This window comes from Thermobia domestica, chromosome 1 (assembly GCF_964235325.1).
Source record: "Thermobia domestica chromosome 1, izTheDome1.hap1.1, whole genome shotgun sequence".
NCBI lineage: Eukaryota > Metazoa > Arthropoda > Insecta > Zygentoma > Lepismatidae > Thermobia > Thermobia domestica.
Genome location: NC_137454.1, coordinates 167106611 through 167122181, shown reverse-complemented (window position 1 = coordinate 167122181; position 15571 = coordinate 167106611). Strand labels below are relative to the sequence as shown.

Sequence of the window (15571 nt, the reverse complement as noted above, 5' to 3'; positions counted from 1 at the left end):
TCGAATCCATAGTTTTCGAGGTCACTGAGACGAACAGTGACACTTCCGATGCCGTTTAAATCCAAATTCACTTCCCATTAGTACTCCTCAGGGGGGATGCTGACGTAAAAGTAATTGAAAATGATCGATATTAGTGTCGAATTTGTAGTTTTTGGGGTCCTTAATTGATTGGTGACAGTTTTAATGTCCTTTATGTCCAAAATAAACCGTATTTTTCCCATGCGAAAAACGAGCATTCTGCTTCACATTTAAAAGTAAAGAAATGGGTGAAATAAATACGCAAGGAAAAGCAACGATTTCGGTGCTCTATCTCTCAATATGAGTGAAATCAATAACGAAGAGTAACGTCTTTGACGCTGTTCCTCTCAATATAAGTGAAATATACAAATAACGAAAAATTCCCCTGTCAATTCCCGAGCCAGCTGACATGTCCATTGTTGCCTAAACTTGGTCTTAAATATCATCGAGATTGTCACCAATCAGCTTCACAATCCCAAAAACTATGGACTGGACACTAATATCAGTCATTTTGGATTATGTTATTTTCATCTCATCGTCCCCTTCAATGACGATGGAAGTTAAACTTACACTTAAATGGTGTCGAGAGTATCACTATTCATCTCAGTTATACCGAAAACTATGGAAATGAAATGAAATCGTTACGTTTTACGTCCCACGGTTATGCAGGCTAGTCTAGAGAAAACGATGATGATGAGAAATGAATTAAATGGTGGAATGAAAAAGTGGGAGTAAACGGAAGAACCCCGAGGAAACTCACACGGTGCTTGCCCACCACAAATCTCACTTGGCGCGAGCCGGAATCGAACCAAAATCCCCATGCATCAGAGGTGAACGCTCTACCACTGAGCCACCGAGGCCCCACAGAAAACTATGGATTTGACTAATATCCATAGGGAGTTCCCTCGTGACTATGTGGTTAACGTGTGCACCTTTGGCACGGGAGACCCGAGTTGGATTCCCGGCAGGAGCATATGGGATTCGGATCTCCCGTTAAGCAGTAGGTCCAGCCTCATACAATCTCATTGCTGAAAGGGAGACTAAATTCCAATCCACGATCACTAATATCGGCCCTCTCGGGTATGTATCTTTACTTTTTATGCATCACTTTCACCCTCTCCCAAATTCGATCCCTCGAGCTGAAAATCGAAAAAAAGAGCTTCGTAGGCTATTACATCTGGTGAAGATCTATCTGCATAGAAAATCTGATGGCTCTTGTTTACTCCTTTCTGTGCAAAAAGTTGAACACACACACATTATATTATTGTTATTAAAGAAAGATAAAGATTTCTCACATAGTAATTCCTTAGTCAGTTTTTTCTTCAATATTTCGAGTGTAAGTCTAGGGTACATAACGGTTTAAAATTTTTTTTCACAACACAATTTTCATATCGTTCGTTTGTGTCTCATAAATGGTAATTTAAGAATATTGCATAAATTTTGTCGATACTTAGGTCACCAGCCTTTCTCAATATATTATAGGTTGCTCTTATTATTTTACTACAGTATATACAATATTGGAAGAAAAATTGACTGAGAAACATTAGTAGGTGAGTAATTTGTAATACTTAGTTCCCGACGTGTCCGAATAATGAGGAAGTCGTCATGTGTTAGCATATTACTTCGATTCTTCTATCGTTTTATTCCTTTTACTGCTTTTCCTAAGTAACATTTCGCCTACGTACTAAATATTAGGTTTACTGACTGAAACACTGCTCATAAATGGCTAAGAAACTGATTGTAAAAGCACGTTAAGTAGTATCTGTTTCATTCTTACAAATCACTGCACATCTACCAGTTATTATTTTAAGAAGTTGCTGATGTAACTGCTAAGACAATGTGACGGTCCAAAGAATTTTAAGCATACTCAGGTCAGCAAGGATTTTAGTAATACTTTACTGGAAAATATCTTAAATAGAGAATTTTATTGCTTCGTTTCTCCATCCCCTTCCCCTTGATTGCGCTCATTGAGCGAATATTGATCTAATATTTGAGACAGATGGAACCTCAAGTTCAGACATGTATGCAAATTAATATAAAAAGACTAATTTTCTAGGAAGTGAAAATTTGCAAAATATCACGAAAATTAAGTAAAATTCAAGTGATCATTAGTTACTACTTTTTTTTTTTTTTTTTTTTTTTAAACTCTTAACAACTATGGACGTGTAAGAGCATTTTCTATTTCTGACCCCCATCAGAAAAGAGTTAAAGAAAATGAATATTTTTATTTTTCATCTATAGAAATTTCTTAACAGTATAATCTTGGAATAACAGAAAAATCTGGCCAATGGAACTATGGATATTCGAACTCCTTGCCGCCGAATGCTTCACAATAAAAAGAAAATTGTTGTGTTGCTTGAAGTTCAACTGGTCATGTCCATTCGACAAGCGAAAGATCGAGGTTCACGTCTGTCAGTTCAATGACTAGCTTTTTCTGTTATTCTAACATTATCTCATATTTACTAGTATACAGTGCCAATATAGTAATTGAAGTATTTGTAAGTAAAATATGTTTATTAAAACGTTATATATGTGTGCTTTCTAAAAGACAGATTTGTTGCTACAATTTTAATTAATAAAATATTTCGTCAAAAGTGATACTATTACAGCAACAACACACAGAGATTAATTAAAATCCTACAGTTCCCATATTTTGCAACATTAAAGGTTATATTTCCAAATTATCGAAATCAAGGAACTAATAATTTTTAATGAATATTCCCTCTTTTAAGAATTTATAAAATGTTTCCAAGGTAGTAAGTTCATGAATTATTGGTGCAATTCTAAAGCTAAATAAGGTGCACAAAAAATATAAACACCACATTTGAATTCCGTTAAGCTTTTTCAATTTAGATTTTTTTTTCCTTATAGAATGGAATAAATTAACTTAAATACAGAACTGAATATTATGGTGAACGAATGTAACAGAAATTCTGAATCTCACTGGTAAGTGCGCGCCTTTGCAAACCATCGTTATGAGTCCGATTACATGTTGCATGAAGTATGCAAACTGGTGAAAATATACAGTTTGAATAAAACGGAAGCTTACAGCGAAACACACACTTCTGGACGAATGGATATTGGAGGTTTTATGGAAGTACCAGCTATGAAGCTATTTACATCATGGCAACGGACCAACTGATTGAGTAAACTTTAATTTTTTTTTTCTTTTGAACTTACCATGAGGAATAAATCACTAGTGAAAGTACAAGACTGATAAGAGTCACTAAATTTCGAAGTAAAGTAAACGAAAGTAAAGTAAAGTAAAGTAAAAAAAAAAAATAATCGAGGAAATATAGTCTACTGTTGCCGTTAACAAATGAAAAAAAAATTTAGTAAGCTGGAACAATTTATGTCAAGTTCCCTAAAATTAAGATACGCAGTAACAAAGTAGAAACTCATCTATAATGTATGGTCACTAATCCTTATTTGGGACTTATTTGCTGACCAACGACCACGTTTCGGTGCTGTAGCAGCCAAGCTAACATAGAAAATTTTCTTACAGAGTCTTGGTACCGAATATAACGTTCAGGCTTCGCTATCACTAGAAGAATGATCTGATGCTGAATACATTGTTGCATCATATGAATTTCGTGATGGATGGAATCAACTATGAGTACTCTCTCCTCAATTTTTGTATACATTCGCTTAAACAGCATGTTTATTTATAATTTAAGGAATATTAAAGTTAAGTTTACATTGCAACATCGTGCTTTTTTTTTTTTTTTAACTCGATGTAAGGTCGATACCTTACAGTGAAGTTATGCTAATTACTTCAACGTCCTTTCACTTATTGTCTCTCAGCTTTATAGGATCATAAAATGCTCAACTAATTACATAAACAAAATATTAGATCTCCTATCAGAAACTTTTTAACTGGTTATTAAGGTACACTACGAATTCCATTTTAAAAAAAAGCTGAATATCGAATCAAGGAAGTTTATTTAAGAGGTGTGAATACGCATCATATCCTATAATTAATGTTTAAGTTTACAAATAATATACATACATACACACTAATCTGAAACTTAAATAATTACACTTTAAATTGGATTTAAGATTTTTAGATTTCTTGGCTTTCGACATCTATGGCCAAAATAGCCCGTTACATATGAGGGATGACGTCCCTCGGCAATCACACTATCCGAGGCAAGGGAAGAAAGGAAGGAAGGTTTTTTTTAAATTTTTTTTTAAGTGAACAACTTTAAGACAATGAAGAATATAAAAAATGTAGAAAGTGTATCAGAAAGTATCTACAAAATGTTATTAAATAAACTATCATTGTTCCCAAACTTCTTTTAATCCAGAAATTCTGGTGCGCAGCTTCTCTCATAATTGTTGGCATTCAAATTTCTACACTATGTGAAATATGTTGATTACAATTATTAGTTCGTGCATTTGGCAGATACTATATATATATATATATATATATATCTGGCTTACTTTCTAAATATTATCGATGTTCTTTATTGTCTTAACATTATTATGTTTAAAACTGCTCCGACTTCTAGGGAAACCGACAATATTCCTTAATAACACAGAAGTGATAGGGTCTTCGTAATTGTTAGGATTCAAATTCGATTTTTTAAAGTTTAGTAAGAAAAACTTCCTTTTTTTCTTCCTGATTTCCACTAGATTAGTGTTAAGCTCTCAGATTTAATATTACTGAAATTAGGAATTTACACTCATTATCTTTATTATACCTACAACAAGACCCTAAGCAGAGACGATATGATTACTAGCCGAAGGTCATATTAAATCAATAATACTTTAATAGATTTATTAATAAGTGTAGTGTTCGCATTCAATTCTCAGTGGGTTTTGAGAACACACCACAAGCAGTAATAACGACTTTTCTACGATATAATCTACCAACATATATTATGCATGTGTAGAATTCTACAAACCATCACCATTACGTATTAGTAAATCAAATTGATACCATAACGTTAATGACAGTGCATTGCAAACACGGTACAACATTTTCCAATACATAAAATAAAAATATACTTATATGACACCTGGAAGCAAATTATGTATTGTTTTAAGGTTCACTGTCTTTGAAACTCCTATTTGTCCAATCAGCTTGCAATGCGGGAATGGGATTACTCAGTAGTGAAGCACTGGCTGCAGGCAGATACTGAATGCTATTTAAACTACATTCTATCTCAGTAAAAGGCTGTTAAGGAAATACACAATATGTATGGGAAGGTAACAAAATTTAAAATTTAAATAACAATATGCATATAAAAGTCATAATCTAAAGTAATTTTGAATACATTATGCTGGAGACATCATTCAAGGCAAAAAGGGCAAAGAATGGACGAACATAATCGAAAAAGAAATACATAAAACTAAACTCAACGGAACACTAGATTAACTGTATCATGTTAAAGCCCGTTACTGTGGTCCCTATCTATCGAATAATCACATCCCTACGTCTAGGAAGGTATCTGAGGCAATTTGGTTTTGCGTAATTATTGAGCTCCTTATGGTATATGTCCTAATGGTAGGTGAAAGGTCTTTCATCGTAGAGAAACATATTTTGCGCAGTTTGATTTTCAATTAATTCAATTATTTGATTTTCAATTGAACAAAACGACAGATGAACTGTAATTTCAAAACAGCCTTTTCAAGTAAATTTGTGCAAAATATCTGCGAACATCTGAAAAGAAATATCTGCGAATAGATCTGTTTGAAAATAAATATATGTTTCGAGGAAAGATTCTCTATTTGTTTAATAGCATCACGAACACCATATCTCAAGTTAACAGTTTTTGCACTAACCAAGTTTTCCGAATCAGGTTACATTAATCTTAGCGATATTAAACCATAGCTTAAACCAGTACATCGTGTTGAAAGAATCTATTCAGTTCTATATGTTAATGTTTGATAGTTCTGAAAACAAGAAAGGAACCATGGGCTGTTCGGCCTGAAATGCCCTTAAAAATGGTTCAACTTCAGAAGCAAGCAATTTAAAAAAAATTAATTTTGGACCAATCATTTTATCTTCTAAAATCTTTTTCATAATTTCGTAGCTTGAAGAATTTGGTCCTTTTTTCTCTCTCTCTTAGCTATTTCAACATACACAATTAAGTTCTTACGGATTTCTCATGCTCTATTAGCAACTTCAGTATTTTTAGCCCAATGTATAACACAAAATTTCTTTGGAAACTTTGTTGAACCACTAAAAGGACACATAGTCCACTCGGTAGATTTTATAGCCGTTTTATAAGAATTATTCACGCTGTGTAGATCACACGTTCCAAATTCTAAGGTAACTGGACTACCATTCATATCTTTACGTCCTTATAATTCTTCTTTAAGTTCTCGCAAAACTTAACATTAACACTTGGTTCAAAAATCGAAACATGCAAAAGACGTCTCAAGTCAAACTTTTCTTTATACTCGACTAATAAATCTGTTACTGTAGAATGACCTAAGATCGATCCTTCAAACATTTAGTGTCATTTACACTATCATGCAACCTTTTTGGTTAGGTTACCTTATTTATATTTTTAGTACCTGGTAAAGTATACTTGTATCAGATAATGATTCCTATTCAGATGTTGGACACAAAAATATTTGCTACATCTATTTTAGAATCACCAATCACAGCGTGTTTAACAGCTAGCTCGGTACTGATAAAAGTTTGAGGTGCTACCACATTTTAAGGTAGCATATTGTAAAATTTAGAGAAGAAATACTAATATAATTTTAAAAGAGCATTTCCTCAGTAATTCAAATATGTGGGGATCTTACCTCTGCGATCGTTATGTCCCCAGAAATACATTAATAAAAGCTGCATTCTGAGAAGCAAACAATCTCTATAAGGAACGCCATACCAGGGTTGAAAACTCATGATACAATGTAAGTGGATTATGTTTTGCTGAACTATGAAGGTAACCAAGCAAGTTCTACCGCTTTCACTCACCACCTTCGAACATCTATATGTCACCTGAGACGTACCTGGAAGATCAAAAATAGTCCCCATCAGCATCGACGACCTTTTGCCAACGTTTTGGAACGCCATGGATTCCATCGCCGTATAACTTGGTAAGCCGTGAAGCGAAGAAGGTATCAAGTGCATTTTGCACCTCTACTAGGGATATGAACTGGCGTCCTTTAAGGTGATTGTCCAAAAATGGAACAGGATAAGCGGTCCGGGGAGTACGGCGGATGCAATAGTGTTTCCCATCCAAGGCGTACAACGATGTCCTGGATCACCCTAGCCACGTGGGGCTTAGTGTTGTTGTGTAACAGGAAGACTCCTTTGCGATTTAGATATGCTGGTTCCAGAGTTTTGAGTTTTCCTTCAACACGGCTCAACTGCTGACAGTACATAGTTGCATTGATGCTCTTACCAGCTGGTAGCAGTTCCCGATGCACAATGCTGCGAGCAGTCAACCAAATACATAGAGGGACCTTCTGGTGCAGTGCTGGTCTTGGCTGTTTTGGAACCAGTTCATGGGATGCTAACCAATGATGACAGCGCCATGAAGTTTCGTACAGGACCAAATTCTCATCACATGTCAACACCCTATCCAGAAATAGCCCTTCCTCAGACGAGACAGCAAAGAAACAGGTGTCTGCTCACGTTACCTTCTGGCTCGGAATCAAATCATGTGGCACCCATCAACCCAACTTGTAGTGCTTCTCAAGCTGATAGAGGTGCTGCCGCACGGTTTCTCCACTCACACTGAATTGTAGTCCCAGTTCCTCACATGTCTAGCTACTGTTCGCCTCAGTTGCTGCCTGAAGATCTACATTTTATACATGTGTTGGTCTTCCGGCATGTGGTACGTCTTCGAGTGTTTCGGCACCGTACTTAAACTTGTTAAAGTACCGCTGCCTTGTCCGCGTAGTCACGACATCCTCACCAAAGGCCTGGCATATCTTCCGCTCCACTGCAGCGGCGTTTGACCCCAGTTTGAACTCGTACAGCATACACGCTTACGACGCTCTGTGGAGGACCCATGTTCATTCTGTCCTTACGCAAGTTCACGGTGTAACTGAACTGCCACAACCAGGTAGTATATTGGATATACCCACACCAACAACTGACCTTCGCCTTATCTCCATTCGCATTCAACTCACTTCGTGAGGGCCAATTGAATACAGGCCTCCACAAAAAGCAACAGAACTTTATATTTCGCGAATAGTTCTTAGTATTGCCATTGGCATTAATAAGCATTCCTGCGAAGTCGTTACCACTCCGTTGCGGGACTAATAAAATGAAACCCTCTAAAAGTTGACCCCAGTAGGTGCGTCGTTCACAACGAACGCAAGTCTAAAGTAGGACAGTACGGATTATTCTTGTACATAAGAGTTCTTGGAACACTCATTTCGCATTTTTAACCAGATAAGCAAATGATAAAATTGACGCAATCCGCTAGAAAACGAGGGCCTCTGAGATCTAGCTGCACAGCGATTCACCTGAAAAACTGGGTGCTTCATTCCCAATTTGTCATCTCCAAATTTGCTAATCGCTACGCAACACCAAAATGTGAAAAGCAATATCTGCTATGCCTGTCACCGCAAACTAAAACGCAATTTTTGTTATGCGTCTACTGAACCGATAGGTAATGACATCCTGGATTTTGAATAATAATTAATTATGAATTTCCTTGTCTTTTCAAATGATAAGAATATATATATATATATATATATGCTAACTGATGAGGCAATATAATTTCAAAAATAAATAAATACTGTCAATAATAATTAATAACTGACGCTTAGGCAAAAGCGCTTAAGTGAAAAATTGAAATTTGGTAAGTACGTAGAAATTGCGGGCACCACTAAGGAAGGATTATTGGAAATTCGACGGGAAGGAAACTTGGTATTTGAACTGAAATTCGGTATGCTTGCAGGTTTATTAGATACGGGACCCTAGGCCAGCTGGGTAGGGAATAAAATGTTCATATCCGGGGATCTCGGAAGGTAAAAGACATGAAACTTCGTATTTGAACTGGAATTCGGTATGGTTGCGGATTTTTGAGGTGCGATGCCGTAGGTCGAGTAAACACGGAGTCTAGGAGCGAAGCCCACAGCTGGCTGAATGCTAATACGATATACAAAATCAAACATATATTTTTGCAGAAAATTTTAAGAATTCCCTGACTTTCCCAGGTTTTCCAGGTACGCAATAACCATGATCATAATCCTAAAACAAATTAAGATAAAACTGAAATACAAAACAATTGGGAAAGAGTTGGGATAGGAAAAGATAAAAGGAACTGAGCCCTGCATAAGTAAGTGGAAAAAATGCTAGACTCAGCTCAGGTACCTTGTAGACGACATTCACACTCACAAGATATGATAAGCCCTTGAGAGATTTCACATAATAAATGAATGATTCATGGTGGCATAATGTACAAATCATTTTTAAGTGTTCTCCATTATCGAAACTAAAATGTCCGACGAAACTTCAAATATTCTCCTGACTTTCAATGGTTTGTCTGACATTCCTTGACTATCTTTAAATTCCTTGACTTTCCCTGATGCTCTCTGACTTTCCACTATGAACCCTATTCTTCTTCCAGATATCCGCAAGAGGTCCCATGTATTCTCAACATGACTATCCTTTTGTTCCTCATGCGTTGTATGGAACACACTGAGCAATAATTCGATGTTTGTACTATCAGTTGGTCAAAATGAGGTGAGAGAAAGGTCTAGAAATTAGAGTTGATGCATAGCTTTCTCACAGAGTATTCTGGGTATTCCTCCAAATTCTGTAGCACTTGTTACAACGTTTAATCACTAGTGAGATATTTGGAGTCGTTCCGACTTCTAGCATCCTTCTATCGCGAAAACGCTGTGTTCAGATGGAACGGATAGTATTGCGAATAAATCAGGTATGTTTCCCTCATTGCACAACTCAGTAGTAGTGTGCATACGAAAACGGGCAGTTTTTGCGACCAACCTGCATAAAGCCATGTCAAGAATGATCCAGGATGGTAAAAACAATATCTCACTTTCAAGTCACTCTGACATCTAAATGAAAACCATCACATACAAAACATGAAATTATTTCATCGAACAAAATATAAAACCGAAATATTTAAGTTTAAAAGCACTGTTAAGGAACCAACGAAGAAAGAAAAAATGTTACGAACGGGCTTATTGCTTGCATTCTTTTCTTTCGCCATAATAAAGTACTGGATTTTTTTGCGTTGCGTTGGTGATGGATTTATTCCTGTTCTGCGTTAGTATTCCTCTTCTATTGGTTCTTTATAATTCTAACTTACCCGTTCTAAATCATTGATGATGAAAAATTAAATGAAATCTTTTACGTCCCACGATTATGCCGGTTAGGCTAAAGGAGACAGTGATGATGAGAGATGAGTGAAATGGTGGAATGAAGAAAGTGGGACGAAACGGGAGAACCCCGAGAAAACCCACGAGCACGGTGTTTGTCCACCACAAAGTCCACACGGCGCGAGCTGGGATCGAACCAGGGACCCCAAGCACCGGAGGTGAACGCTCTACCACTGAGCCACCGCGCCCCCTCATTGATGATGATTACAGGATCAGTGACAAAATGATTTTTTTCATACCACTGAATTACTGTGAACATAAAAGGGCTGATACAATGAAATTCAGAAATCCAACGAGTAATAAAACGTAAGAACAATTCTATTTTATTTAAACCTTTACATGGATTTCGCTCACAGAGTACATTGGAGAATGTAGAGACAAATTCATTTGGTCTTCGTGTATATATCAATATATCAGTAAATTGTCAATACACAGTATTGTTTTGCTTTCCTAGATACCGAACTGAATACTATTACAGAAGTCCACAATTTATTACCTGTAAATTACCTACTTGAAAAGTAAAATATATAATGATAAATACAAATGGTAATAGCAATGAGAATACCTGCTAATGGTAAATCTACAACTATTTCAGGTATTCTAAGTTGAAATCTAGGTTTTACATGAAGTCCGTTTTGCTTTTTTTTAAATATTTTTATTTCATTATATATAGCTATAGGTGGCAAAATGGAAGTGATTAGAAACACAGGACGAGTTTGGATTCTATTAAAGTTTTAAGTTTTCTTAGGTACTTTGGACAAACAAATACATAATACGTTGCAATAGTTAGTGCATTACATATTACAGACAGATAGAACGATAAAAGTGTTACCTATTTTGAAGTTTTTATGTCTCAAAAACTATGATCGCTAAATATAATATTAAATAGGTTTAAGCCGAAGAGTTATTACCGGGAAGAGAGCTATTTCCTTACCCTCAATATACCAGGTGCCCCATAAGTCTAGGATTATATGAAATGACACTTTTTCTTTCTTTGTAGGTATTTCCACAGCTTGAATGATGATGTTAATGTTAAGGAACGTAATTAAATGATCCTGCTTTTTGGAAGACCAGAGGGAAATCGCTGAAGAATTGAATGGACTGAACCCAGATCGATAGCCTATTATTCAAAGTGGCGCGGGAACTTATCCAAAAATTCAAGGAGACGGATTTAAGTCAATAAACCCCGCACCGTACCACCGAGAACATCAACAGGAACACACAAATGAAATGATCTGTGAGCGGGTTCGAAAAAGCCTATTTACAGAGTTCGAGGTCAAAGCTCTACTCACTACAATCTAAAAATTCATAAATGATATATGTGAAAGGAGTAGTTTTGAACATTAAATGAGTGTGATCCCCACTGAAATTCTACAAGCAGACTCCGCATTAAGCTGAGATTCATTCAATTTCTCTTTATTTTTCAGTGACGAGACAAATTTTACGTGAACGTACAGGTAAATAAGGAAAACACACGGTACTGGTCAGCACAAGAACCTCACTAGATTCGACCTTCCAAGGCACAAAGTGACGACGGCTTGATAGTTCACTGGCAAATGATTTTTTAAAAAGCAAAATGTGACTAAATCGTCATACTTCATGCTTCAGTAGGAAGTACTTTTATTTTATTATTATTATTTTTAAACTCAAACGAATTTTCCATACTAGCTTCAACACAACGGTACACCGTTAGATTGCACTACAGATGTCCATATGTGCTGGACACTCTTGACTTTTACCTATGAGGTTATTTAAAGGTCATCGTGTACAGTAAAATCTATAGTGTGGCTCATCTTAGGATACACATCTTAGCATTCAATGTTCAAAATCACTCCAGATTGCCGTGTGAGACTAAAGAGACTGCCTTCAGTTTTGCGTAACAGTCAACAGCGCCCATACTGAACACTTTCTGTGAACTGGACATTTTCCCTATGTTTTCAGACTTATCGGATACCATGTATGTACCCAAGTAGTGACGTATTGTTTGCACTACAAATGACACATTAATTGCTTACGTTCTTAAATTTATAATAATAATAATAATAATAATAATAATAAAAACTTACCGGAGACTGGTAATTTGTATCACTGACTAGACGACCAAGGACTCCAGAGTCCATCGACGCTCGACTCCTATCATCCTCTTCTAAAGAATGTAGCAACTACATTAAAACAAAGTAGGTTAAAATTATTTGAAGATAAAGACAAAAGAAGAAAATAATTCCACGTAAGATAATAACTATAACTGCCATTATATTTTCTTTGTTTGTTTTTACACATTACTGGCATGTACATAATAAAAAAATGATCTATTTCATGTCCACCTTTATTTTCAGTTCTAGGCTAATCACATTACTCAATCTACAAAATTGATCGAATCATATAACACAAAATTAAAGCTAACACGTAAAGAAATTAACTTACAAGATATATCTTCGTAATGAAGCAAACTAGTATTTCCTTGCTACTATCTTAACATCCAACAAACTTCAATCATTGCTATAATAATAGTATTGTTTATATAAAAATTAAGCTATCCACAATAAATTCATACAGAATTTAGAAAGTACGACAATTTTATTTTGACTGAAAAAACTTGCGTGTGTGTACTGAATGATTATCATTTCTGCTTTGCAATCGAGATGTTCCGGGTTCGAATCCATTGGTTGATCACTTTGATGCTTTCAGTTTCACCAGGCAAATACAGGAAGGTTATCTTTAAATACAGGTCCTGGTCGACTTCCTTTCACTTCTTTTCCTACTGAAGTTAATGTTTTCCATTGTCGCTAACGTTTCCAGTATAAACTGGCCTTGCAGGCTGTCTGTAGAGTTTGTTAACATCAATAAATGATGAGATAAAATTTTTAATTTACAATTACAAAAGAAATTTTCCTTGACACAGACAAAAGACTTATTATAATAGCACGAAATAATATATCTACCTTTTCAACTTCCTTTTCGAAGTGATCATCTTCAGATCGGACATCTTTTTGTGATCGTTCCATTAACGTGGCTCTTTTCGCTGCAAAATATAGGGAGCGCTTTATTCTCACATAGAATACATCTGTTACAGCTCGAACCGTGTAATCTGGTATAAAGGTTAGTTTGATCACATTGTCCAAAGTCACAGGTTGAATACTTCCATTTCCTTGAGGTGTTATTGAAGTTGGAGACGAACCTGCAACCATTCAATTTGACTGCATTATATACATGTGTATGTTAAAAACGAAAGAAAGAAAGAAAGAAGAAGAAGAAACTTTGCGCTGATGGCTAATATTCATACCTTTAGTTACGTGGTCCCGTAATTCCAAGTGGAAATATCGATACAAACCGGAAGCTACTTGAATAAAGTAAAGCATTGCCGATCAAGCAACTGAGAAATAATGACCCACAGAATCGTCACTGACCACGGTGGCGAAAGTGCACCTTCGGCCTTCATGAACTGCTGTATTAATAAGTCATTGAAATTCCATTTGTTTAAAAAGTAGACGATTTTAAGAGGGTTACTTATTGTTTGCTATTCTAATGTCCATACTGAATTTTGCAAACAACCGTGGTTTTATTTAGTATTCAATAGGATATCTTATGTACTTCTCGAAAATTCATAAAAGATTATTCATCTAAAGTAATTCTTTAATATAATTTAAGCTAGTATGGCTGTTTGATCATGAAATTTCACACAATCGTACACATTTTCTGCTATTTTACGCAAGAAACAAGTATGGTCTATGCTGTAGACTGAATTATACTTGTATTACATGTTACAATAACGACAATAGCAGAGCGAAAATAGAAAATACGCATGAGTATTTGAAACAAATTTTTCAGTTAAATATTTAATGTGTTCAATTTTATGTGTGATTTACATAATGAAATTTTATATTATTGTTACCTTAAATGAATTGTCAGAAGAAGGATTCTTTTTAATCGTTTGAACCAAATGAAACAGTAGTCAGAAAATAAAATTCTTTTTCCCAAAATCCATTTTTTAAAAAAGACCTTTTAAAAGAGAAAAGTTTTGATGGGCACTGTTGTAGTTTAATGGATACTCCTACAGTGAAATACTCAAGAAAAATATAGTTTCCTCAATCGCATCTCCGAGATCAGGAATACTCTAGAAGATTTAAAGTACAAAAGATACTAAAATAGGAACGTGGAACGTTTTCTTTGCAAAATGGAGACGTTTAAATACTAAATGAAGAAACAGAGAAGAGTAATGTAAATGAACTAGGTCTCACGAAGTTAAAAGGACCAGGAAATAGGATAGTTCACCTTTTCTATGGAGTAATAGACGTTCATAGCTTACGGACGGATCTTACCAGCAGATCGGCAAGTCGTGTTTGTAAACAATAGATTATCATTCTCGATTAGTTTCTGAGTTATATGCCAATAAAACATTATTGTAAAATGAGAATAACTATATTTTTTATGTAAAGTCCGCCATTTTTCAATATTGATGCAATACATAGAATGATGCAAACTTTCATTCGTTAGTCTACACTATTATTTTGAAGCTGACACAAGAACGAAGTTCTAGCTTAATTCTGTGAGTAGATATTGTCATTTAAATGTAAGTCGATGTTTCGGTTTGGTCGCCATATTGAATCCAAGATGGCGGATTTTCCCAAGGTGGGGGAAGGTGGGAATTTTTAGGATATATTCTGGAAAGCATACTGAACCTAACCCAAGTGGTTACGCTTTGTTATTATTTTTGTCTAGGTTTGGCTCAAAAACTGCCTAAAGGCACTGGACTATAGAAGAAAACAGAAAAACTACATTGTAAGGGATCTGTACAAGGGAATAATACAAGTAGACCTCACGACTTCACCGACTGGCAAAATGGAACAGCTACTGACATAGTAGGAATGAATATAATACATTGGCGCAAATTTTAGTTTAGTTGCTAATGTGTTCTAGAAATATGGAGTAGAATCGTGAACGTGAGAAAGCGATTTTATACTGTGATGAAATAGTTCCAAGACCTCATTTTCTCCGAAACAGATGCAGGTACAAATTATGTAATGAATTTGAATTATGTAATTTGGGTAGGAGGCTTGTGTTTTATGGTACTTCCAAACCATGACCGCCGTCTTGAAATTCGCCACATTAGATCGATGTCAACTTTTTCAAATAAAACGGGGGGTCATATAGGGTATGAAACTACAACGGACTTTTCCGAGCAATGTAATTCACTAATTAGTTTTTTCATATTTCAAACGGTTTACATCTTCCA

The 15571-nt window shown here is 35.5% G+C and overlaps 1 protein-coding gene across 4 annotated transcripts in view; it reads right to left on the bottom strand.

Annotated features, from left to right (window-relative positions):
- Window positions 1-15571, bottom strand: part of LOC145690817 (unextended protein-like) — a 218879-nt gene that overhangs the window by 16934 nt on the left and 186374 nt on the right. For 2 of the 4 annotated variants that reach the window (XM_081766122.1, XM_081766131.1), the window contains exons 10-11: window positions 13281-13516; window positions 12405-12500 (exon numbers count right to left, since the gene is read on the bottom strand). In XM_081766122.1, the coding sequence (XP_081622248.1) occupies window positions 12405-12500; window positions 13281-13516 (332 nt within the window). Of the gene's footprint in view, window positions 1-5039; window positions 5198-12404; window positions 12501-13280; window positions 13517-15571 lie in introns of all 4 variants that reach the window. The other 2 variants (XR_014132287.1, XM_081766140.1) reach the window with 2 other exon arrangements.